The following is a 25,580-nucleotide window of genomic DNA, read 5'->3' as shown; positions in this document are numbered from 1 at the left end:
AACACTATAGTAGAAACAAATATATACTGTAAATTTGTTGCAATATGTGCTCCAATTCAAATAAAATTAATATAAATAATTATTCAATAAAGCATGAACGCAGAGCCGTTAAAAGTATTATAAAATAATTAAGTGTCCCAATCACTTTCATCACAAGTTAACGAAAACATTTAATGTTTATTCGAGTAAATATTAGTTCAAAATGCGCAAATAAATCGAAATTACAGGCACCACTAAAATTTACGTAATATAATTATTTTGATACAGAATAGCAAAATGGGGAGAAAAAAAATTCGTTACTTTGCAACACTTTCGTATCTTGTTGCCGCGAAATTATTTTTCTGTTTTAGTGAATATTTACATAAAAATATGAGTTGAAACGCATTACTTACTTGTGGAATGCGATGTTAGTGTCTATTTTGTTTGTCTGTTGTATTTTTACACCCATTTACCGCACATTTCGTCATTTTTAGCAAAAAATTTTGGAGCTGTTCGCGGTGCAATATGACCTTGAGCACTAACAGCCCGCGCGCTCCTGGGACGCGTTTGGAACCCTCTAACTTGCCTCACTTAGCGTGTGCGGGCTAGGTTTCTATGCGTTATTATTCTAAGATTATATCATAAATATATTGTGAGTACATGGTCATTATATTGTATTTCTTAAAAAGGTTTCTGCAGGTCTGACCCTTTTTTATGCCTACTATTGTTCTTAGAGCACGTTTTTGAAGAATAAATACCCTAATCGACTCAGTTGAATTACCCCACAGTGTGATGCCATAAGACATCAACGAATGAAAATACGCATAATACGTCTGCCTCAATACCACATTGGAGACAAGAGGACGCAGTATCCTCAGTGCGTATGCAGCACTTCCAAGTTATTGACATAGAGTTTGTATATGTGACTTCCAGTTCAAATTTGAGTCTAGCGTTAAACCCAAGAATTTACAGGTGTTACATAATGGAACAATGGAGGTGATAATTGGCTTTGTTATAGAATTTCTTCCTGAGAACAACATAAGGTTTGACTTCGATTCGTTAAGAATAAGTCCATTCGCAGAGAACCACTCACACAGCTGCTCATACGTGCAGGCTAATTTTTCTTCCAACTCGTTGTAGGTTTTAGCACACACTATAACGGTTGTATCGTCCGCAAATAGAACCACAAGACCCCCTGATATAAAGTATGGCAGATCATTGATGAATGCCAGGAATAGTGTATTACCTAGGGCAGATCCCTGTGGGATGCCAATGGTGACGTCACCAGCCGCTGACCTAGTTGTTGTACCGTTTGTACTGACCTGAACCGTTTGCCGTCTGTTTGATAAAAAAGACTTTAATAGGTTATGGGCGACTCCGTTGACGCCATACACAGCTAGCTTTTGAATTAATAAATCATTTTCAATTACATCGAACGCCTTTGTTAGGTCACAAAAAATGCCTGCAGTTTTATACTTATCATCTATACTGGTAATAATAGAATCTACTATATTTTGTGCTGCAACTACGGTGGATTTACCTTTCCTATAAGCATATTGTCTATCTGATAACAAATCGTTCATTTCGAAATGATCCATAATACTTGTTGATATAATAGATTCTATTATTTTTGATATATTCGGAACTATGGTTATCGGTCTGTGGCTTTCAACATGGGTCACATCCCCCTTCCCCTTAAACACTGGATATACACGAGTACTTTTTAAAATATCAGGATATTTTAAAAAGTACTAAAGTACACTGCATTTCTATTTGAACTCCAATAAATAATTTTGTTTACACTGACAAGTTTAATTTTGTATTAAAACAGTAATAGGACGGCAATTCCCACTAATAGATATTTAGGTTCAACTCAGTTGACTTCGATTTGAATGATTTATAGGGCAGTTAGTAGGTCAGTTAAGAGGCCAATAAATAAAAGGGAAATAGGGCAAATTAGTTTACATTGTACAATCGTTGTATTTGTCTTTAGTATTATAATATTATCACAGATGCGTATTGAACGTTTCGTCTCACTTCTCCGAATACAAATAAATATTAATAAATCGCACCCCTCACAGAAGAATGGCATAAGTGGAGTTACGTCAAAAACGTTTATTGCTCCATTAAATACAGAAAAATATAACCCACATCCTCTCCAATTCTTGTATATTGGTTAATATTGAGATAGAGTTACAAGAATTGGAGAGGATGTGGGTTATATTCTTCTATATCTAACGGAGCGATAAACAATTTTGACGTAACTCCACTTATGCCATTCTTCCAGGGGGGGTTTGAAATGTTAGACAACATCACATACGTTGCTCCGATTCCAAAGTAAGTAACTAAAGCACTTGTGTTGTTATGGAAATCGAAAACAACGACACGGTACCCACAAACACCCAGACCCGAGACAGTCACATATCTCTTTTACTTAAGTTTTGTTTATAGTAATCCTCCACTTACCCACTCAAGCCCACACGGGACCTTATCAGTCAGGTCCTGACCCCAGATCAGCCCATTAGCGCAGACTTCATACGGTTCTCAAAACGCTTAGTGCCTTGGGTGAACTGCCCCGGGTGCACGTTGCGCATTGCTCTACACCAAGCCGTTGACTCAAATCTCTTTGGTGGCGGAGCTTCCCGTTCTAGCTCAACCACTACTTGCTCTCCGGGCTAGTGCCAGAGATGCCATACCCGAGACAAAACAGAAAATTTAGTTTTTCGATATCCGGCCGGGAATCGAACCCGGGACCTCAGAGATGACGATACCATGAAACTCAGTGGGTAAGCCATTCGAACGCAGATGTCGTCAAAAGTTGAACGATACAAGATTACTTTTTCCACTAAATAAATCGTATCCTTTGAATAGTAAACCCACAATGTGATGTTCATACGTTAAAAGGGCATTTATAACGAAAATCATAAAAATAATACGAACTATATAAAATAAATTATGTACCTATATGTGAAATTCTTAACCGATTTAAAAAAGGAGAAGGTTCTAAATTAGACGGCATTTTTTTGTGTATGTTTCGCAATTACTTAATTGAATTAATTGGTGAACGGATTTTGATGATTCTTTTTTTTGTGGGAAAGATAAAGAATAAGGTACCCCTTGTTGGTGCCATTTAATTTTGAAGAAAATATTTCACCTCTAAGGGTAGCAAACTACGGGCACTTTCCGGTTTCCGTTTTCAATAAAAATGGGCAAAATATATGTAATTCCACGAACTTTTGAGGTCGGTTTTCTTTTATAAAAAAAAATATATGACTCTCCTATTTAAGCAAAACTTGTCGACTAATTTCGTTCCTAGAATCTTTAAACCTCCCTGAAAAATTGTCATTTTGCACATGAGATATTATACACCATCGGTGCGAAATGTGTATCAATTACATTCTCCAAAAGTGCATATTATAATTCAATAGCGACCATATATCCACGGATATCTAAATATATTATATGATTTTTTCCATAGGAGAAAGACATGAAAGTAACAAAACTATTTTTTATGCGCATAAACATAAAAAAAAAATCTTTTTGATATTGAAAAGCTGAGATCGAAATGGACATAGTATATTTATGTATACTCCAAATAACGTAGAATGAATAAAATCCGGAATTATTGTATTGTATTTTGTTCTATATTTTTGATGTATTAACTAGAAATTACTTAAAGAAAGGTTTTGTAAATCGTAAGTAAAAAAATTACTATTTTGGTTTAGATTTTTGGCCTTTAATTTGAATTATTCCGGGGGGTATTACCCAGTCTATGTGTATTATGTCGTCTAAATTTATGTAAATATACTCTGGCTATTCCGATATGTAAATAATATTGTTTTATTTATAAATATTTGTCATAAGTCGAAGTTATACAATACCAAGATTATCCTGTCTTCTAAACTAGGGGAACCCGTATCTTAGGAGGCAGATGTCAATAATACTTGGTAATAAGCATTACCTGTTGCGCCTTAAGGTTAGCACAGAGGTCCTCGAACTCGGGGAGGGTTATGCCATTTTTGCGGGCATCTCCGTTGACGCTGCCGTTGACGCCGCGCCGGTTGTTGTGTCCATTGTCGAAGTACTCTTCGATCATGCACCGCACCTGCAATAAGTACGTTCGTTAATACGTGCATATTCTTTTAAACTATTGTACGAAAATTACAAACAAAAACAAAAAAGCAAACCAAGTCTCCGCCTCGCAAACGTCTTTTGCGAGGCGGTGGTAAGAGCGAAGAAGACGGCGGAGCGAGTACGGGAAGACGACGTGTTCTCTCATCCGATCGGTCGCGGGAGGAATGGGCGCAGGCAGCAGACGCACGTCCGCTGCATGCGTCCACAACGAGGGCCACCGCGCACAGTATGCGGGGACATTCGGTGCTCTAACGGAGACAGGTCTTCGAGCCTGGATGATGTGCATTGTGTTTCGGTACGTCATCAGAATATGGCGTAGAGGGGGGCTCGTTAAGTAGCAACACAGCTCTAACTGCCGCCCTAACAGGTCATGGTCCATACAATAAACACCTTTTCAATTTAGGTATCACAGACAGCCCTCTATGCAGAGCGTGCATGGAGGGGGAGGAAACGGCTGCGCACATCCTACTACAGTGCTCCGGCGTGGCCAACTACAGGGCAAAGTACCTTGGAGTGCCAAGGTCGCTCCCCGAAGTCTTCAGCAAACCGAGGAGGCTGCTAAGATTCCTGGAGGAGCTTGGGTGGCACGAGTAGAACCCTGCACCCACCACACGCAAAATAGGCGCCTTGACGTCGAGTTGCGGACACTAGCCCGTTACACCAAGTACCAAGTAAGTAGCAACACAACCCAACCATGTCCACCCAAGGTGGTTACGGAGACGGCTGTTCGCCGGTGGGTTCGCGGTAGTGTGCAATTGCATTCCCGTGTTCCCATCGGAAAACGACGAGGCGGAACAGCGTCAGGTTTTAGTCTGTACGAGTCCAACGTAAACCTCACTCGCGAGGGTATTCATGAGGATTTCTTGACATAAAAAAGGGCTGTACTAAGTCGATGTTACAAGATGTTAATTCAATGCTATTTTACGTCCATTTCTTATTAATATTCGCACTTGTTTATTGCTCACCTAAATGTGACGGTTTATGTAACACCTTTACTGATGGATCGACACATATAAATAAATAGGGACAGACGGGTCATTATACTTTGGATACGTGGGAGGAGGATATTGTAATTTAAACCTTCTGATAAACGGTCAATACGTAGGCGTGACAAGAACATTTAATGGAACACTGAAATAGAAGAGATTATCGATTTTGTCGTACTACCGAAGGGCTGATTTTCTATTAAAACTTACCGATTCATCGTATTGAATGAAGTGTTCATACAAAACGTAGGTCAACAAGGGTGTTAAACCGATCCATTCAACACATTTGAAATTGGTCAAAGACGTCATTTCGCGCCACGGCAGTTGTTTAAGCTCATGAAACCAGTTTAAATATTTTGGGAAAAGATTGGGAGGCATTCTCCAACCTCTTTGCCCAAAACATGGGTAAGCATTTAAAAAAACAAGCAAGTAATTGCGATGAGAAGCGAAAGAAGAGTGGATTCTAGTCTGTTTTATTTTTGTATTTTTTTATTTTGTTTTCTAATTCGTCTATTTTGTTTTTTTTTTGTCATAGTTAATACTTAATCTCTTTTTTGTATCTTTGTGTTGTGGCGTTGTTATATATTTTTTCTATGCTATAATTTTAAATAACGCAGATATAAAAATTTACTGATAGAAGGCTTCATTTTGATTTTAAAAACAATTTGAACTGCATTCAATAATCGCCTGTCAGAACAGAGAGTCGAACCCGCTAAATATGAAAAAAAATATACCTTTTTTTACTATACTGATCGAAAGCCTTAATCATAAGGATTGTTTTCTTCTAAACGACATAGTAACTTAAATAAAAGAAAGACCTTGCAATTCAACTTAATATTTGTTTCTTTTTTTTTCTCAAACAAACCAATGGTTCGTAATATTAGACATAACAGGTTTAATGACTTTATCGCTCAGACAGCCGTGACCATGGGACCTGTAAAGGGCCCGAAACGTAAGTTTCTTTGAAAAAGAAAAACAAATATACACACACACACTATACACACGTATACGATTCAGGGGGTTTACTCTCGATGTCCATCCGACATCCGTCCGAAACAATTACTGTCAAATAAGTAATATTCGACAAAATTAAAAGTCAAGTATTAAGTATGAAGGTTCATTCGCATCACGCGTCTTTTCATTTGGTCATGTATTGGTTATTTGGCAGTAATTGCTTCGGACGGATGTCTGACGGAGATCGATTAAGTAATTTCAGTACTACATAATGTTAATAAAATCGCACAAGAATTAAGTAATGTTAATAAAATCGAACAGCCGGAATGTCAATGTTCAAAACGGGCAGGTGAAACTTTATACGTTACGCCGCATGGCTTGCCCTTCTAAAAAACATGTGTTTTCAAATACCCAATGGACTAAGGTAATTTTTTTTATAAACAAAATTTTATATTTCATAAACATAGTTCTGACTTTTGAGTATTTTTGAACTAATCTTTAAACTAGCAGTAAAGCTTCTTGTGAAGGAGTTCCTCCGGGGAAGAACTGCCACCATACCTATTTCTGCCGTCAAACAGTAATGTGAGCATTATTGCGTTCCAGTTTTGAAGAAAAAGAAATACAAGTAAAATTACAGGCATATGGGACTTGTCAACTTATGTCTCTGGGTGACGGGCGCAGTGGCAGTGCCACTCAGAACTTCGCGATTTAAAACTCTGAGTACAACTACAACTGCTATCGACAGGCGTGTCGCTTACCAACAGGCGCACGACTTGTTCGTCCCGTCACTTGGTAAAATAAAAAAAAACTTATCACTGTAAAAGACAACCGAGGGCGCTGTATGTCATTTCTAGCTGATTCCCGATATTTTTATTTCGTACCGTAATATTAATTAACATAGTAATAGCATTGAAAATCAAATTAACGTGCATAAAATACGAACTGTTATCTAATTAAAAATATTACTTTCATTTTTATTTAAATATTACTGTTATCTAATTAAGAATATTCTCTAATTAAAAAGTACAAAAGAAAATAAAGTGACACAAATTGCGCGTTTAAGTGTTAATTGTTATATTATAGTTCATATAAATGCTCCCTCGTCGACCTCATCGTCACTTTCCTTCCATTACGTGAGACGGAGGTCAAATGCGCACTCATTTAAAAAAAGTGACTTAAGAGAAAGTGACTTTTTACTCAAATTTATTATTCGATTATAATATTAAACAGTACATTAAAAAAGCTTATCGTAAATATAAGAATACAAAATTACTTCTCCTCACTCTATAAAAATGATATAACATCGAAAGCTATAACAACTATAGAAGAAACGCAGAACTGTCACGGAACAAACACAGTTACGGCAGATAATACCAGTCTCCATGGTGAAAGAAAACATCGAGTAGGAAAATGCACGTCGGAGACTAATAAATTATATACATGAGCTCTACTAGAGTACTGCTAACGAAGACACAAAATATCCTTTAGATAACTGCATAAAATAGATACATAATCAGCTGTCGGGTTTAAACAGCTCTTTTACTATGTACATACTTTACATAATACGACAGGTATGATAACTCCATACAGACGTAGCAGCGTGGATTGTATGCTTGTATGCGTGCCCGACGCGTGCCGTGTACCGACGCACCCATTCGCATAATCTCGCGATGCATTCGCGCTGGCATAGCAAAGTGTGCGTCCGTACATGGCATGCGGCGGGCTGGCGCGCACACATACAAGCAGCGTTCTCTGCAACTTTTGTATGGAGATACCATACTTCTTTTATTATACTATGTACATAGTAAAAAAAAGCTGTTTAAACCATAGCACATAAAGAAATTCGTAAGATTTGCTCACTCGATCTGTTGCTCAGTCGGTAGCGACGGTGAAGCAACAGGCACTGGTTCGAGTCCAGTCGGATAGAAGGAATTTTTCTTTGTGTTTGTTGATCTTTGTATCAATAATAATAGTTTTGAAAAGTTTGTAAATGGAAAAGGAAGAATTGGAGAAGAGAAAGACGAATGAACAAAATATTCCATGTATTCTAAATTGTAGAAGCGCCCAACAAGTAATAAAGAAAGAAGGGCCGCGTTGTGCAGTGAAGTTCATATTCGTGATAAAAAGTATCTAACTACCAAACTTTTGCACTTAGGTATATTTTACCTATTCTTAAAGAAATGCATCCAAATTAATACCCTAGATAAGAAATTTTAAATAAATAGAAAGTTTTGCCATCTCCTAAATAATCACTCTTTATAAGATACGAGTTTGAGAAAGTAAGGCATCGATATTGAATATGATATTATTATGTTATGATGTTATTGATTCTAACCTTCCATTGCGGAATTTTGTACCCGACGCTGTCAAGAGCGTCCTTCAGCTCTTTAAGGTCGATGTAGCCGTTGCCGCTTGTATCCAGCTGAAACAAAGAAATGTGCATTATTAAATTGTAATACTTGCATCAAAGACACTTAATGAAGTTTTATTTTTTTTAAATATTAATGCAAAGTGATCAGAGAATAAATTTTATTCATGCACTAACACTATATTTAACATATATACATGTTTCTAACGACTTGTGTTGTCTAATTTGTGCCGTTTCCTTTGTTCTAGAATTCAATTCGTGCAAAAGTCTCTTCGATTCTCCCTCTGAGTCAACGAACAAAATTCGATCACTCCGTCCATAACGTTTATAAAGCTAGAAAACGGACACTGGCAGAATTGAGGCTATGTAGTCTCACAAGCCATTCATTAGGAAGAAAAAAAAAGAGAATAAATCTGTTAAGCCACATTAATCGATAAAATGAAATATCATATCAATCATTGAGTAAATAAAGGACGACCTCGGTGGCATAGTGGTTAGCAATATGGGCCGCTTGATGCCGGAGGTCGTGAATTTAGAAAGCGAAAGCCAGGTAATTGGTAAGATTGTCTAGTATATTATGATTTTTATTATAAGAGTTCGTCCAGGGAAGTACTGCCACCTTGCCTATTTCTGCCGCCAAACAGTAATGTCAGCATTCCTGTGTTCCGGTTTTGAAGGGCAAGGGTGCTGGTGAAATTACAGGCACATGGGACTTGTCAACTTATGTCTAAGAGTGACAGGCGCAGTGGCAGTGCCCCTCAGAGCTTTGCGATTTAAAGCTCTGAGTGACTCTGCAATTGTTATGGACAGGCGTGTAGCTGATTGTAAAATCAGGCGCACGACTTGTTCGTTCTGTCACTTTATATTATATAAAAAAATATTATTAAAGCAACAATTTCATTGCGCACATATAGATTTGAACTGCCTTCGTGGCCGAACGGTTACCATGCCGGACTGCTACGCAGAGGTCCCAGGTTCGATTCTCGGGCCGGAAGAAATATTTATATGGCCTACATTTATTTCTCTTGTGAGTTTGGGTGTAATTTGTGGTTGTCTATGTGTGTGTCCATGGCACCCGCGACACAGGGTTTTCCCTAGTGGGGAGCTATGTTGAGTGTGTGAGTTGTTAAAAAATAAAATAAATAGATTAATAGAAAGTAAGAATAAAAAGTTACTCAACATTAGTAATACAAACATCGAACACGGAAAAAATTCTTTCGACCCGGCTGGATTGGAACCAACGTCTTCTAGCAAACCGTGCCAGACGCTATGCCAACTAAGCGACGGAACGAACTAGCGGACTTTACGGAATTTTCCATGTGCTGTAGATGTTTTTTTTTTTTGGTTTTTTAACGAAGAAGAAGAAGGTTAGAAGATTTTGGTTCGAATCTAGCCAGATCGAAGGATTTCTTTCTGAGTGTTCGATCTTTATTAGTAATTATAACAAACTAGTGGAGTAATTTCACATAAAAAATAATTGAATATCATAGTTGTGAGACATCCTAACATTCAATAACCTTAATTACACGTTTCTTTATTCAAAAGTTTCTTTCCTTGACTCTTATAAACATGAAATTGGAAAGAAAGTGACATTGATAAAAATTCGAAAGTTTTAATTACAAGGCCGTATGTCATCGAACTTTAAAAAAAGACGATCGGCTGAACCGCTAATTTGTCAGTCGTTGATCAAATATTGATTGGATACTTTTTCCATCCTCTAAGTTTGGATATTACGACGGAGACGGCGCTCTACAAATCCGAAGGCAGTCGATCACTATGTAAGAAATTTTCTAAAAGTTTCTGTTTCTGGTATGACAGTATTGCTTTTTATTGATCAGCAAGTTGTGGAAAAGAGTAGCTATACCTCTGAAACAGAAACTGTGGCTGTCACATTATTTACATAGCTACATAGTGATAATAACACAATCTCGCAAAACTAATTTTTAGGTTCTTTAAGTTGAAATGTACTATTGATTTGAAATAATTATAATTTTCCCTTTTCGTCTTTAAATAAAGAGAAACCCGAAAATTTGTACTTTTCGTTATCCTGATCACAAAAGCAAAGATTTTGCAGGAAAATTAAGTTTTTTCATGATTTTATGATAGAACCAATTAGAAAACCATAATGATAACTTGGAAATCATATTGAAAACAAAAATCATGTTACGTGGTGTTATAGATTAAGCAAGATGTGTAATATTTACGGCCTGGAATAGTACAGAAGAATCGCCGGATTGCCAAGGTACCAAAAAAAGCCGTATATCCATTTACGACTTATTAATGTTGCAGCTCATTAGTGACCATTTAAGGTAAAACGTAACGTAAACGTTATTTATCAAGTTTCTGACGTACGAAACGAAATAAAATGAATTATCATTTTATTTTTTTGTTAGAAACGTGCGTTTTGTATTAACAAATTCTACATAATCGCACGATAACTTATGACGATTATCAATTACGAAAAATAGATTCCTGTCTGGTAAATGTAATCCATACCTAATAAGGCTTATGCAACGTGTCGAATTGATATCAAACAAAACAGGTTCTATCAATTAGCAGAAATATTTCCGTACGTTAAAAGCAGACCACTTTCTATTTCGAGTGCATGTTTGTCTATAATTAAGACGAGAAGAACATGTTTCACAATCTTTTTATTCTGTCGGGATTTATTTTGAATCTGATATTTGTTTATTAGCGTGCAAAAGAGTTATTAATTAGCAGGAGAATGAGATTTATTAGTTTGATTTGGTGTGGTATGGTATCACGGGCTGGCGTCTGTAACTAGTTTAATTTGGTATGGTATGGTATCATGCGCTGGTGTCCGAAACTAGTTAAATATGGTATGGTATCACGGGCCAGTGTCCGTAACTAGTTTAATTTGATAAGGTATGGTATCATGGCTGGTGTCCGTAACTAGTTTAATTTTGTATGGTATGGTATCAGGGGCCGGTGTCCGTAACTAGTTTAATTTGGTATGGTATGGTATCACGGGCTGGCGTCCGTAACATGAGGTCTAGGCGCCTATTTTGCGTGATTAATTTAAAGTATTCAGATTTTGTCTTTTGTTGTGCCCTTACAGGGTCAATAATGATCGTAATTCATGTTACTGCATATCTTGTACATAACATAATGGTATGTAATAAACATATGATAGCAGGGGAAAAGTCCCCTGGATAACAGTTTTGATCTCGCACGTCGTATTAAAATACTAACAGTAACAAAATTAAATAAAGCCGTTTCCAGTACATCAACGAGTGGAACTTTGATATCGAGGATAATGGAAAATTATTTTGTGTGGTATTTGTCAATAACCCGACAATTACTACTTGCTGCAAAGCCATTACTTGACACTATCAAACGGTAAATTCCAACAATATAATCTTTATGCAATAAATACCAAAGATGTATCACCAAAAATACTAACGCAAGGCCGAACAGTTTGTTACCCCGCCCCATGCTTCGGTGCACAAGAATAAATTTTAGTTAAAATTATTAAACTCGCCACGCTGTCAAAACTTAAGAGCAAAAGTGTCCAATTTCACTTTCAATTACTACACTAGAAGCTTTTTAAGTGGCTTGCATTAGTTTTTTGTAAATTCCGAAGGCAAGGCGCGAGTATATAAATGAAGAAAAAGTAGCCAGGAAAATGATTGAGGTGGCAATGGTCCTACTACAACCTCATTAAAACCTCATACTTTTAAGTAATGGTCTTTCAGGCCAAATGTTTTTCATAATTTAATTTAATTTTTTATTAATGCAAGACTCATCTGTGAAAAAACGCAGTTTAGTACGCAGAGTAGTACTCGCCGCAAGCTGCCAGTGTTGGTTTGATTTTTTCGCACACCAGTGTAATCTTCAGTGATCGAAAAAGTAAAGTTGTAAGTTTGCAAAATCCGTAAAACTCTCGATTGAAAAACAACTGGAGGTAGACAATCATTATCCATTTAACTTTCGAGGATTCTAGTAGTTTTGTTTATGGAACGACTACAAAATATTTTGTGGGTTTAGATTGCAATTTTAATATAAACAAAGTAATAAGGGTTTTCAAATACTCTTGTTTTTTTATGGCGATTCTGGAACTTAAATTGCGGATCGGGCGAAGTCCAAATCAGTATAGGTGTGTTAAATCGATTCGAAATATTCGCTTCGACTGGAGAACTCGACACTCGACGACATTCCAGTTGAAGGCCGGGGAAGAACCTGAGACCAGATCCGCTACTCTTATACATGGTAGGATAAACCTGATAGAACTCCGGTGCTTCTCCAGGAGAGCGTCTATCGATCGTCCTTGTGCATTATATTTTCCACGATTGCTTGGCAAGCGCGTTGGCTATCACTTTGAAAACGCCGACATGGATACGACTTGATCCATATACGTCTCACTGCAGAGCACGTGTCTGTTCCAAGGATTATTGAATTTTACGACTGCCTAGTACTGGCAAATCGTTTACATGCGTTATATAATTCGAATTCGGTTGATAAAAGGTAATTAAGCGATACGCGCGTTTTATTATTATGATTTTTGTGATAATAGGTCATAAAACCTGAGTCGAAATCTAACTTTAAATTGCAATTTTTCGGATACAACATTTTTGGTATTTTGTTTCTATAAACATAGTTAATTGTTTTGTAACAATTGGTATACGTTCCACTGCTAAGTATGGGTCTCTAAAAAGCTGTTCTTGTAATTTGAGAATATTTTGTTTATTTTTTTAGGTATTACCATATTGTTTCTTTATTATATCACATTATAAATATAACAATAATTTTAAATTGTAGTATTACGAAATTTATATTTTTCGCAGAAATATGACTATGACTATTACTGCCGCAGCTGACGCTTGAGCCGATCAGAAGAAGCTTTATGTCCTAGTAATAAGTGCGAAAATGATGTTGCTCGTTTCGCTTCTACTTTGAGCCTCGAAATCGCAGTAAAGTTCTAGCGTATCGGTATTCTACAGATATATCACGGAGAGTGTGCCATGGAATAGCACTATTTAATTCCGCCTCCCCCTTTCCATCATCGGGAGACTAGACGTAGGCTGGGGTTCCAGCCCTATGTTATGAATATTCACAGCGTTACGCTTCCACATTTAAATGGCGAACGGCTAAGGAGTAGTATTCCCTGCCTGCAGACTTATTTCCTAAACGCTATAACTTGGGCCTTTTCAAGTAGTGAGTGAAAAGGCATTATTTAGGTGTGCATGCTCCATGGTCGACCTCATCGTCACTTTCACTCTATCACATGGATATAAAGTATTCCTGGTCGGCCATTTATTTATTTACCACACACAATAATACGAAACAGAACATATAATAGTACTAGCGGCACAACAACACTGCGTGGAAGGTACAGGCTCAGTTTAATCCTTGCGGCTATGTGCCACGCGGTACTGATTTTCAGCCTGGCCTTGTTGATTCCTTGTAAGATAACCAAATTCAATAACACCACCGTCACGACAAACATCGAATATTAATAATTCTGTCTATAGAAATTATTCCAATAACATTTAAAAAACTAATTAAAAAAAAGACTATAATAACGCACACACTCAACATGTACCATGGGTGCCATGGACACACATAGACAACCACAATTGACACCCAAACTCACAAGAGAAATAAATGTAGGGCATACTAATATTTATCCTGGCCCGGGAATCGAACCTGGGCCCTCTGCGTGGCAGTCCGACATGGTAACCGTTCGGCCACGGAGGCAGTTAACTATAACTACGTACTTACGACCAATTTACGTTTATTGAACAATAATAATAAAGATAAAAAAAATTTAAAACAAACAATATTCTCAAAAGACTTACTTTAACTACTTACGCTCGCACCCTGTCCGCTCTGTCTAAACTAATAAGAAGAAGAAAAACACAGTTTCTCTCACTTAAATTAAATTAAAAAGATATTCTTCCCGTTTTACTCATACGAATAAGTCTATGTTAATTTATAAAGTAGAACTACATTAGTATACTAATTACAGAACAACGGTGGTGGCTAATTAATCAGCCCTATGGGCATTAGATTAGATTAGAGGTTCTTTGTTCAAGTCCCAGTAGGACTAAGTTAGGAAACAGTCATTTCTATATTGGTTCTGGTCTGGGCGTTCTGGGTAGTGCCCGTGGAGTAAGTACCAAATTCTTAGTACAGGGAATTCTCTTGTTATTACATTGAACTGAACATGAAAATTATAAAGAAAGAATAATTCGCAAGATTATCTAACATTCATTAAGCCGTCATAATTGAAGCTTACACTGCAAAAACGGATTTCAAGTGGGTTTTTAGCACGTTTGGCGATTTTTTTTATTGAATCAAACACAATGATTAATTTGTTGCTGCAATCATTGTGCTTGATAGATTCAGTTGGATACAAGTTACATTACCACATTAAACAACATCTTATTTATTTCAATGACTCTTTTTTATGTAACTGCGTGTTTTTATTCAACAGTGGAATATTTATGTTTATTATTGTAGATTTCACATTTATTAATTATTAATTTGTAAATAAACTATCAACGCTAATGAATTCGCTATATATATACTAAAGTTATTCAAGATATCGATGTAAACAAATCAATAAAAACTAATTTAGAGGCTAGTATCCTATGCGTTGCGTAATTTAAAAAGTTATAACTGGCGCCCCATATTGACTTGCCCAGACGTAACAGAGACTGTCACTTTTTCAAATTGCTCTGTTGATATATCGCACTGTGAATACTGTATTAACTCAAAAAGTGTATTTTTCCGAATAGATGAAAAGCGAATTACTCACTTCCCGTGAAAGAGAATTAAAATTGATGTATAGATTAAAGTTAATTACTTTTCGAGTTCTTAGGTTTTCGTGATTGTTACACATAGGAAATGAAACTATTTTTCCGGATTTAAATCGCGTATATTTGTTTTTTCAAACAAACCGACGTTAGTATTAATTACTTTATTATTAGTTTGTCTCATTTTGAGTTAAGCAGATATTTTTTAATTATTTCATACAATATTCCAACAACGGTTTTATTGACGTGCAAATTATACAGGGTGGCCGCAGTGGAGATGAAGTGAAGACAGAAAATAGGATGAATAAACTATATTAAATTTCAAAAAAGGTAATTCTTAAAGATAAACTAAATAATTTTGAGAACGTCCGAAGTTAAGCACGTTTTGTCTAAAAGTACTTATACAAAAAAGATCTTCTCTAAAGGTATTTAGTCTACGTCCGATGTTAGGAACGTTGGGCCGAAAAGTGTCTCATAATTATAATTAAAATGATGAGTTTTGCATCGGTCACGTTGCAATGCACGGGGCGCGCGTTCCGGGGTGCGCGAATGCAACTGCATTGACCTGACGTTTTAGGTATGTGTGTTGTGTGCAAATCTGGATACATAACATGCAGAGAATTAAATTTTGCTTTCAACAATGATAATAATAATCTTGAATTTCACATATTTTGAGTTACAACACTATCGTAGTAGCAATGCGATATGTACAATTAAAACGTACACTATATCTTCCATGTTTATTATACAATTAGCTATTGACTAAAATCTTTCTGCTTTCCGTTTATTTTGAAAAGTTCATGTTGGTTATCTCGCAGTTCAGAGTGTACAAGTATCATTTAGACGAACGTGTGCCATCTTCGTCTAGATCATCGCCTTATAGCAGGTGAGATTTTGCATATATGAGCTAATAAAAAGATTTAAAATCATCATTACCAGATTCTATCACATTCCTAAAATGTGTATGTGATTCGTTTTCATGATTTAATGTATAAATTTTCTAGTTTACTAGTCCCAGATAAATTCACTCTCAATTCAATATAATAACTTTCAAAATTTTGTATTGCCGCTACAGGTTACGTAGGCGTTCATATTAAATTGTCTGGAGTTAAAATTATTTCTGTCAAACGGTGAAAAGTTTTTAAAGAGTATGTACATTTGTCAACCATATATGATGATTCTGACATTAACTTTTTGCACGCTCAATAACAAAATGATTTCATTTGAAAAAACAAAAAAATAGCGTACGTAATAAAAATAATATAAATTGTTTTTACATCAAATGCAAATACATATGTCATATTTGGCACTAGCTAAATGGTATTTATATTTTTGCAAGGTTTTTTTTTATCTATTTTGTCAATTACCCGAAAATTTTTGACTACGTCACTTTATTACTGTGGGTGCGATTTGTAAGCTATGTAAATGACGTAAATTACAATTTTCGGCAAAGAAATTATAATTGTATATCACCAGCTGTTTTGGCATATATTGTATATGTCGTTATGCAATTAATCTGAATTCCAAAATAAGTATTCTAGATATTCAGAATAATTATATAAAAGCTGTTACAGCAAAAATTATTATAGTTTCAATACGAATTGTGAATAAATATCATACATAATTAGGTACTTCTTTATTTTAAAAAAACCGACCTTAAAAGTTCATGAAATTACATCTATTTGTCAAGGTTTATTGCAATCGGTTACCGGAAACTGCGCGAAACCGGATTCATCCCCCTGTTTGCTCTTAAAGGTGGAATATTTTCTTCAAATCTAAATGGGACCAATACTGGGGTACCTCAGTTCTTTCCAACAAAAAAAGAATCGTCTAAATCGGTTCACAAATGCCGGAGTAATCGCGTAACATACGTAATATCCTTTTTTGAAGTCGGATAATAAGAAATATACATATACACTTCCGTAACAAAAAGCGGGTCAAGTGCGTTTATTTAATAATATATGTAAGTTTTTGAATATAAATTTAGAGTAAACGAAAAATGGTAATCAGGATATGCTCTGATTCTCTCATACGAAGAGTAAGGTTACTAACCAACGAGATAAGATTTAAATCTCGCACGACCAGAGTGACTTTTAAAAACAAATGAAAATTTTAAACCGTATTTTACATAATATTTCCGGAGTCCTCTGACACACGTATATTTTACTTACAAGAGGGCTCCAACCTTAACATTGTACTAAGTATGTTGAAAATGAATAAAGTTATTATTATTATTTCGTAACAATATTTTCGTAGCAGTACAATTCCTTATGGAAGAGTTTGTCCAGGTATGTACGTACTGCCACCATGCCTATTTCTGCCGCTAAGCAATAATGTGAGCATTACTGCGTTCCGGGTTTGAAGGGTAAGGAAACGACAATAGTGAAACTACAGGCAAGTGAGACTTGATAGCTTTATGTTTCAGGATGACTGTAGCAGCGGCGTCTTTGCTATTAAGAGTCGATAGTGCCTCAACTCAGAATTTAAATTTTTCCTGTAATCTATTGCGCGGGTCGAGCGCCAGGGATGGATCAGAATTTATTTTTTTACAAAGGAAATTAAAGCCATTTGAATAATGTATATCGTATACTATACATGTTCTATTTAGTTCAGTTGATATATATAAAAAACACTGGTGTATGTAAATATCAGTGCATATCCTCAATTTTATTATATATTTTTTCCAAAGTGGTCGATTCAACACTTTTACGGATATGCGGAATCAACCAAAGCTATTTGAGGTTGTAACGACCGTAAACCTCTGAATGGCGGTGCAACTGTTTGGGGGAGGCGTATCGCTTACCTCCTAGCGCATGAGTTGTTCCACCCGTCATAGAAAAATAAAAATAATGTTTCCTGTTCTCCAATACATCTCATCTCCTTTATCTAAACCCAGTACAAATACGTAAGTGCCAAATCTTAGTAATCTCACGAGATATTTTCAAGTGAATGTAAAAATTGATAACAGAACATCATTTGTCGAGTTCTTAGGTTTTCACGATTATTTATTACACATTGGAAATATATAAACCTACACATTTAATTAAGCCCAGGTCCTTCCAAAAGATATTCGTTTTCCATAGGCCATTGAAATGAAAAAAACATCCTACATTTTTATTTTTATTTATAACCAAGCAACGAAACGAACAAGTCGTGCACCTAGTGGTAAGCGCCACGCCTATCCATAACAGTTGCAGTGCCACTCAGAGCTATTAATCGCAAAAATCTTAAGGGCACTGCCACTGAGCCCGTCACCCTGATACATAAGTTGACAAGTCCCAAGCCTGTAATTTCACCATCAGCCTTAACTCTTCCAAACTGGAACACAGTAACGCTCATTAATGTGCTTGGCAGCTGAAATAGGTAAGGTGGCAGTACTTCCCTGGACGAACTCTTTCACAAGGAGCTCTACTGCTACTTACTTAAAATTCAACAGGGAAGATGATTTCTCCGTACCACCAGTTTGGGATCCATTATTTCTTCTGATGAAAAATGTCAAGCGGATATAAGGCTGCAAGACCACGTATTTATATGTTTTAATTAATAAATGTAGTTTAGTCAAATTTCATATTATTGAAATAAAATATTTTCCAAAACATGTAAATTGCGTGTTCTTTTGTAAATTAAAAATAAGGTATTTAAATTAATAACATATGTAACTATAGTGAAAAATAGGGCGATTTGCATTAATATTAGACATAACTGGTTGATGACCCTACCGTCTCAGTCAGCTGTGACCATGCAACTCGTAAAGGGCCCGAAACGTTTGATTGTTTAAAAAACAAATATACGCGATTGAAATCCGTACACCGGTTACTCCTCACGCCCTTTTCCCATTTCGATAGGCAAAGACCACACACAGTCTTACACTTGTTACGATCCTGACACACTTCTTTCGCCTCATCAACACGCTCTAATGAATTGATATGCTCTTATCGGTTAACGGTACTTTTGACCTGATCTTCCTTACGGCGTCCTCAATTTGATGAATTTGGTAAGTTCGCCATATAAATCTGCATCGGTAATCTTCTTTCATTCAATGTCCTGTCCCTTTCTCTATCTTCGTCGCCACATCTTTCGCAACGCTTTTTTATCACACTGTTCCACAATTTGTCTACATATGACTCACCAGTCTAAACATAGGCTTACAAAATTGGATACACATCAAAACTTTCTTATTCCACTAAATACATTACTTACTACACTAGCTTGTCATACTGCATTTAGTAGTCTGTACAAGTCGCGCTCATGTGTTAAGCATACGCTATTTGCATTGGAGATGATTGTTATATAGCAATGACGTCATGTTTGTACGCTTTACAACATGACTCATGGCCTTGAAGATTTGATGATGATTGACTGTATTTAAATGAGGATGTGGGGTTGATCCTTCGAACAATAAATTGGGGTTATTAAAAGGAGATGTTTCAAAATGTTCTGACCTGATTGCGAATTTCAAGGGGATTCTACAAGGCAAAGTAACTCTTATAGATAGCGATAGTTAAGATTAAAACGCTTTACTTTCTGTACAATAGAATTTGACGATCTCCGTGGTCCAGCGGTTTGCAGTGCGCTAGATGCGGGGATCCCGGGTTCACCACACACACTTATTTACAAGATAATTAAAATGTATGCACAGTACAATAATTGATACCCAATGTTGGAGGAATCACTAACTCCTAAGATACAGGATACGCTAGATTAGGAGTTAGTGTTGATACCCTAACTCCTAATCTGCATTAATCAAAGTGATCTTTGAAATGGCATTTCTTCTCTTCTTGTACAACGTACGTCTTTGTTCTCGTGCACCTTGTAATGTCATTGTTTTTCTTTATTAAAAAAAAAATATTATTATTAATTTGGTCGAGTATTACTTATTTGACAATAATTGTTTCGAATGGATATCGGACGGACGGGTGTACACCTCCTGGGTGTTTGTGGCACCGTTGTTGTTTCTGTAACACATGTGCTTTAGCTACTTACTTTGGGACCAGAGCAACGTATGTGATATTGTCTAATATTTATTATCTATTAATGATTATAAATACAGTATGGAAGAAAAAGTTTTCAACGCGAATGTACATATATTATTTAAAGTTACATGTAAATGTAAAACTTAATAACATCAAGTAAAAATGTGTAACTTCCTATATACGAGGCAATGGAAGCTGCGTAATAACAATTACCATGCAATTTACACGGTTTAGGTTTTCCGCCGAATTTCCACATTTCGCAGAAAAATAACCATTAACGTACAATCGGCAAAACGAATCGCGAAGCTTTTGTTGTATAAAAGTGCTGTAACAGTGTTACAAATGGCGTTTATTAATTGATAACCCGGTTTGGTAATAATTTTAATTGATTGCTGACCTGTAGCCCGCTTAAAATGGTCGGATGTGTACGTACTTTAGTATTATAGAACTTGTGTCATATTTAAACGTGTTTATAGACAGTTTTGTAATTATATAAAATATATATTGTTATGTACATGTTTCACGTAAGGTTTCTGCGTATATTTTCTACTATCAGTAGAAATGTTCAATGTAAATTTTTGTAGTACTAGAGCTCCTTGTGAAAGAGTTCGTCCAGGGTAGTACTGCCACCTTACCTATTTTTGCCGCCAAGCAGTAATGTGAGCATTAGCTGCTATTATCATACAGAATAGCAAGGCCTCGGGCTTTATGTTGCTTTCGTCGCATTTTTCGCTGTTAATCACGCTCAGTCGTGCTAGCCCTACAGCCTGTATAAGACGAAGTTTGAAAGTAGCACCAACGATTAAAAAGTCCATACCACGACAAACATTGTAAATTTGCATTTCATCGAGACACGCGACGGAACGAGGAATCGTATACCAGAGGTAGCCTGACGCATCTATGACGTGTTAAGAGAAAATCGCCCTTGCGAAGGCTATGTTATTTCCAGGATGATTCGCCCAATGCATTTCTTGGCATAACATAATATAAGTACTTGAATTGTGGTTATAAAAACAATCAATTGTCTTGCAATGACTTCCTACATGTTTTCCTACGCACGCTCTTTGTGAGGCAACTATATTGAAATACTTAATGGTGTTGGAATGTTAGGTAGTTAGGTTTTTACATGTGAGTAGTGTACCTTGAATCGCATATTTGAACCCTACTTCATATGAAAATGAAACAATAGATTCTACTGAAAAGGTTTTTGAATAGGAACGGCTTCACAATATTTTAAAAAAGTCAGATAGGTTTTATGTAAAATGTTTAAGTTTCTCCATAATCTCACCTGATTGTAGTGTCGGATCATGGAAAAATAAATCAGAAAAAATTTTTTTTTTCAATTTTTTTCCAAGTTATCTCCAATATTTTTGCTTTTTTTTGATAAATATATGTTTAAACATTTCCAGAATTTCAAATTTTTTTTTTGCCATTAGCCAACACTGTCTGATGATAAGGCGGTCGACGATGTTACACGCGCCCACGCTATCTTCAAATCGCACGACGTGACGCGCCTTCACGTGCGGGAAGTTTGTGATTATAGTATTCACTATATCGTATGTTCGTATGATCTCGATGTTCACCACATTCAGACAAGAAATGCATTCTATTCTAATCTATTATATTCTGTTTGGTTTGTATACCTACTTCTATTCTACAAGTGCCACTCTGTGGAATTTATTACTATGGACTGTGTACTTCCCGAACGATACAATTTCATGTTTTTGCGGTAAGAGAGGACAGGCATCTTCTAGGCGAGTGTGTATCATTCTCGTTCGCACCCTATATCATCTCAGATGTAATTGTCTCCTGACACTGTCATTGCGAAATTCAAACTGTAAAAAAATAAAAGATATAATCTCAGTACAGAGTACTAAAAAACCGACCTCAAAAGTACGTGGAATTACATAATATGGTTACCAAGTTTTATTGAAATCGGTTACCGGAAAGTGCGCAAACCCAGATTCACCCCCTAGTTCGCCACTATACGGGACTTGACACAGGAGATAATAAAAATCGGTTCTCACTTCTCAAAGTATCAAAATAGCAAAATCAACCATTAAATAAATTGTTCATTATACTAAAATTTAGGCGCTATTTATAAAAATGAATCTTTATTCGTGAACAGCTACCCTTACCGGTGGATGATTTTCTTCAAAATTGAATGGGACCACTATGGAGGCACCCTTTTTCCAACAAAAAAAGAATCATGAAAATTGGCTCACAAATACCGGAGTTATCGCGTAACATACATACAAAAAAAGAACATACAGTCGAATTGAGAACCTCCTCCTTTTTTTAAAGTCGGTTAAAAAGAAAACAAACATGTTTTTCTTGCGCAATGCCAGTACCAAGAACGGCGTATATTTCATTTATTTATATAGGTTTACTTTATGCAAGTTTATAACAATACAAAGCACCGACACCTTTCCTCATTCTTTATCGTAGCGAGGTATTCTCAATATAATAAAAACATTATGTACAGTATAAATATTTTCTCACTCATTTATGTGTAGAATGTTTGAAAACTATGCCACGTTCTTTTTGAATTAGAAAAAACACAAACAAGGAAGCAGTGATCGTAAACCTGTTTCTCCTGTCAACAAGTTACAGTAATAGAAAACATGATGAGAATCGACGACAAATGTCATTTACAAATTAGACGATAATATGTAATTATTTTATGAAAAGTTTCCGTTTAATGTTTGGAAACTCTGTTTCTTTAAGTTTTTTATAGTGCAAGTCTTTGAAATAGAGTAAGTGTGTACACACTACAAGTAAAGAAAAACGCAAGAGGGTAGACAGATATGTCTGCTCTTAAAGCTGTCATCTGCTGCCGTCCAGTCAACCCGTGACCATGGAGCGTGCAACCGTTCCGAAATATCGGGAAAATAAAAAGAAGTCATACCGTGGTAAGAAACCTGAGCTTAGTGATAATCATTTAGTGAATAACCACGAAAGCCTTAAAATCTATGAAAACGTAATAATTACATAAAAGTAGTAAACATGTTCGAGAATTATGTTTCGCGGTATTTATTAAATTGCTTTACTTCATAAATTACTGAATGAATGACGTCTGATAAAAGACCCAAAATTTCCTTCTGTCTAATGGTAAAAAATATGAAGTATACATAGTGTCATATAAAACATTATTCTCTAAAGTTCGAACATCGGAGCTATTAAGATTTATTGACATTATATTTTTCTCGGTCACCCGATAATGCAAATATAGAATGTCACTGTGTAACCTTAAACGAATATTAACCTTTCTATCTAAACTGTAACGGTAAACTTTTAATTGCAGCATCAAACTCATGCGCGAGAAAATTGTATTGTCAAATAAACAGAATTAAGTAAATTGGGGGCGCATTCAGATTAGATGTTATAGCGACGCGTCTGCGGCGTTACTATAGTCTTTTTTTGAAGATGGAATAACATGACATTTGCTAGGTTACCAGTTTTTATAAAATTTTAAATAGTCATGTAGTTGTTGTCGACAGTTTCAACGATCGATTGTGATAGCAGAAAAATTTTGCCAAAAATGTCTGAATTGTGAATTGCTACGTTCTAATAATAATTACTAATTGCGTTAATGCCTTCTTCATTCTTATTTTGCCAGTGAGTTAATTTTTATTCATATACATTTTAATACGAACGCGGCTGATTTGACTATCTAAATTGAATTAAAGTGAAAAACTTTAAAATATGTCTCCTCTTTGTATTTTTAACAGACATAGTTCTAAATGTAGCGTGTGTACGTATGAACTTACTTGTAAATGAATCTGTGCCCAGCAGTTGGAAGAATAATGTGCGGATGATGATTGAAATGAAATAAGTTCGACTATTTTTTGCATAAGCGTAACCAACATGCAGTCGATACTCGAAAGTCGATAGAATATTTATCGACTGTAATCACTAGCTGCTTGCAAGTGGGCAAAACTTTTGCACAATGAACTGTAATTTTACTCCATCTTCAAAAAAGACAGGCTATACAAATTTTCATGTCTTTTCATCACGGTCGCGCGACAGTAGTGCTTCATTTGCAGTCACAGCTAGTTTGTGCATAGACATTCAAAATAATAATAATAATGTGCCAAGCATCCACACCTATCTGGTCTCAAACTAGGGCAAGGTGAGTAACTTCGGGGAGTGCCCCTTATGTGTGGTGAGTGGTGACCCAAACCAGAACCAGTTTGGAAAAGTTCATCTCCAAATTGGTACTATTGGTACTATCATATATATATAACCTCGGACTTCCTGAGGTAAGAGGAACATACTTTATTAACCGATCTCAAAAAAGGAGGTGGTTCTCAATACGACTATACAGTCGTTTCTTTTATTTTTTTATGTATGTGTGTTACGCGATAACTCCGGCTTTTGTGAACTGATTTTGATGATTTTTATCGGTATCTCAGTAGTAGCTCAATTTAAATTTGAAGAAAATATTCCACCTCTAAGGGCAAACTAGGGGATGAATGACTTTTGAGGTCGAATTTTTTAGTACTCTGTACTGAGATTATTATTTTGAGTCAATTTTTTTGAGCTCTGGGCAGAACAGGTAGTGTTACAAGAATTTTGAAGTACACTAAACTTGCCTTTGTTTATCAGTTTTACATGTTTTAACAATCATTACGCTACATTCAATACTTATGATGTATTTGCAGAAAACGTGTAAATTATGCTAACATTTCGCTTCCCCAAAAAGATGGAGTACGAGGAACAGTCATCGTATATCTTATAAGTTATAAGGTAACGTATACATAGTGTTCTCAAGATTTCGCTAACTTTCGAATTTGTTGATTTGGAGCGACATCTCTTTAAAATCTTTTACACTATTTTGTTTCTCTGTTTTATCTACTGTGAGACTACATGCTAGACTTTTTAGATTAAAAATTTGGGCTTCAAGTCCCTCTTGTTCTTACTCCCTTCATAAAGTTTAGTAGCAGTAGAGGTCCTTGTGAAAGAGTTCGTCCAGCGAAGTACTGCCTCCTTACCTATTTCTACCGCCAAGCAATAATGTGAGCGTTCTGCGTTCTGGTTTGGAAGGGTAACGGTGCTGGTGAAATTGCAAGCTCAATGCACTTCACAACTTACGTCTCAGGGCGACAGGCGCAGTGGCGGTGCCCCTAAGAGCTTTGCGATTTAAAGCTCTGAATGGCACTGCAATTCATGGATAGGCATGTCGCTTACCATGTGCAGGACTTGTTGGTCCCGTCGCTTAGTATATAAAAAAGCATTTATTTAAAGCATTTTAGTAAATTTACTTTTTAAATGCGTATACGGCGAACTAAGTAACAAAGTGATGCGACACGGGGTTAGTCATGCGCGATGAATCATATTATACTGTTTACATAACATCAACCGTGCTCTGGGTTTATTGGTTAATTCCATAGTATTATATTTATTA

At 36.0% G+C, this 25,580-nt stretch overlaps 1 protein-coding gene across 1 annotated transcript in view; it reads right to left on the bottom strand.

The window, feature by feature from the left end:
• Positions 1-25,580, bottom strand: part of LOC113228098 (plastin-2) — a 128,067-nt gene that overhangs the window by 22,869 nt on the left and 79,618 nt on the right. Inside the window, exons 2-3 of the mRNA XM_026461237.1 lie at positions 8,389-8,475; positions 3,941-4,084 (exon numbers count right to left, since the gene is read on the bottom strand). Coding sequence (XP_026317022.1) covers positions 3,941-4,084; positions 8,389-8,475 — 231 coding nt within the window. The remainder of the gene's footprint in view (positions 1-3,940; positions 4,085-8,388; positions 8,476-25,580) is intronic.

The sequence above is a fragment of the Hyposmocoma kahamanoa genome, unplaced genomic scaffold, assembly GCF_003589595.1.
Source record: "Hyposmocoma kahamanoa isolate Upper Pololo Valley unplaced genomic scaffold, ASM358959v1 224, whole genome shotgun sequence".
Classification (NCBI taxonomy): domain Eukaryota; kingdom Metazoa; phylum Arthropoda; class Insecta; order Lepidoptera; family Cosmopterigidae; genus Hyposmocoma; species Hyposmocoma kahamanoa.
Note: the sequence above shows the minus strand (reverse complement) of the source record. Positions and strands in the feature narration are given on the sequence as shown.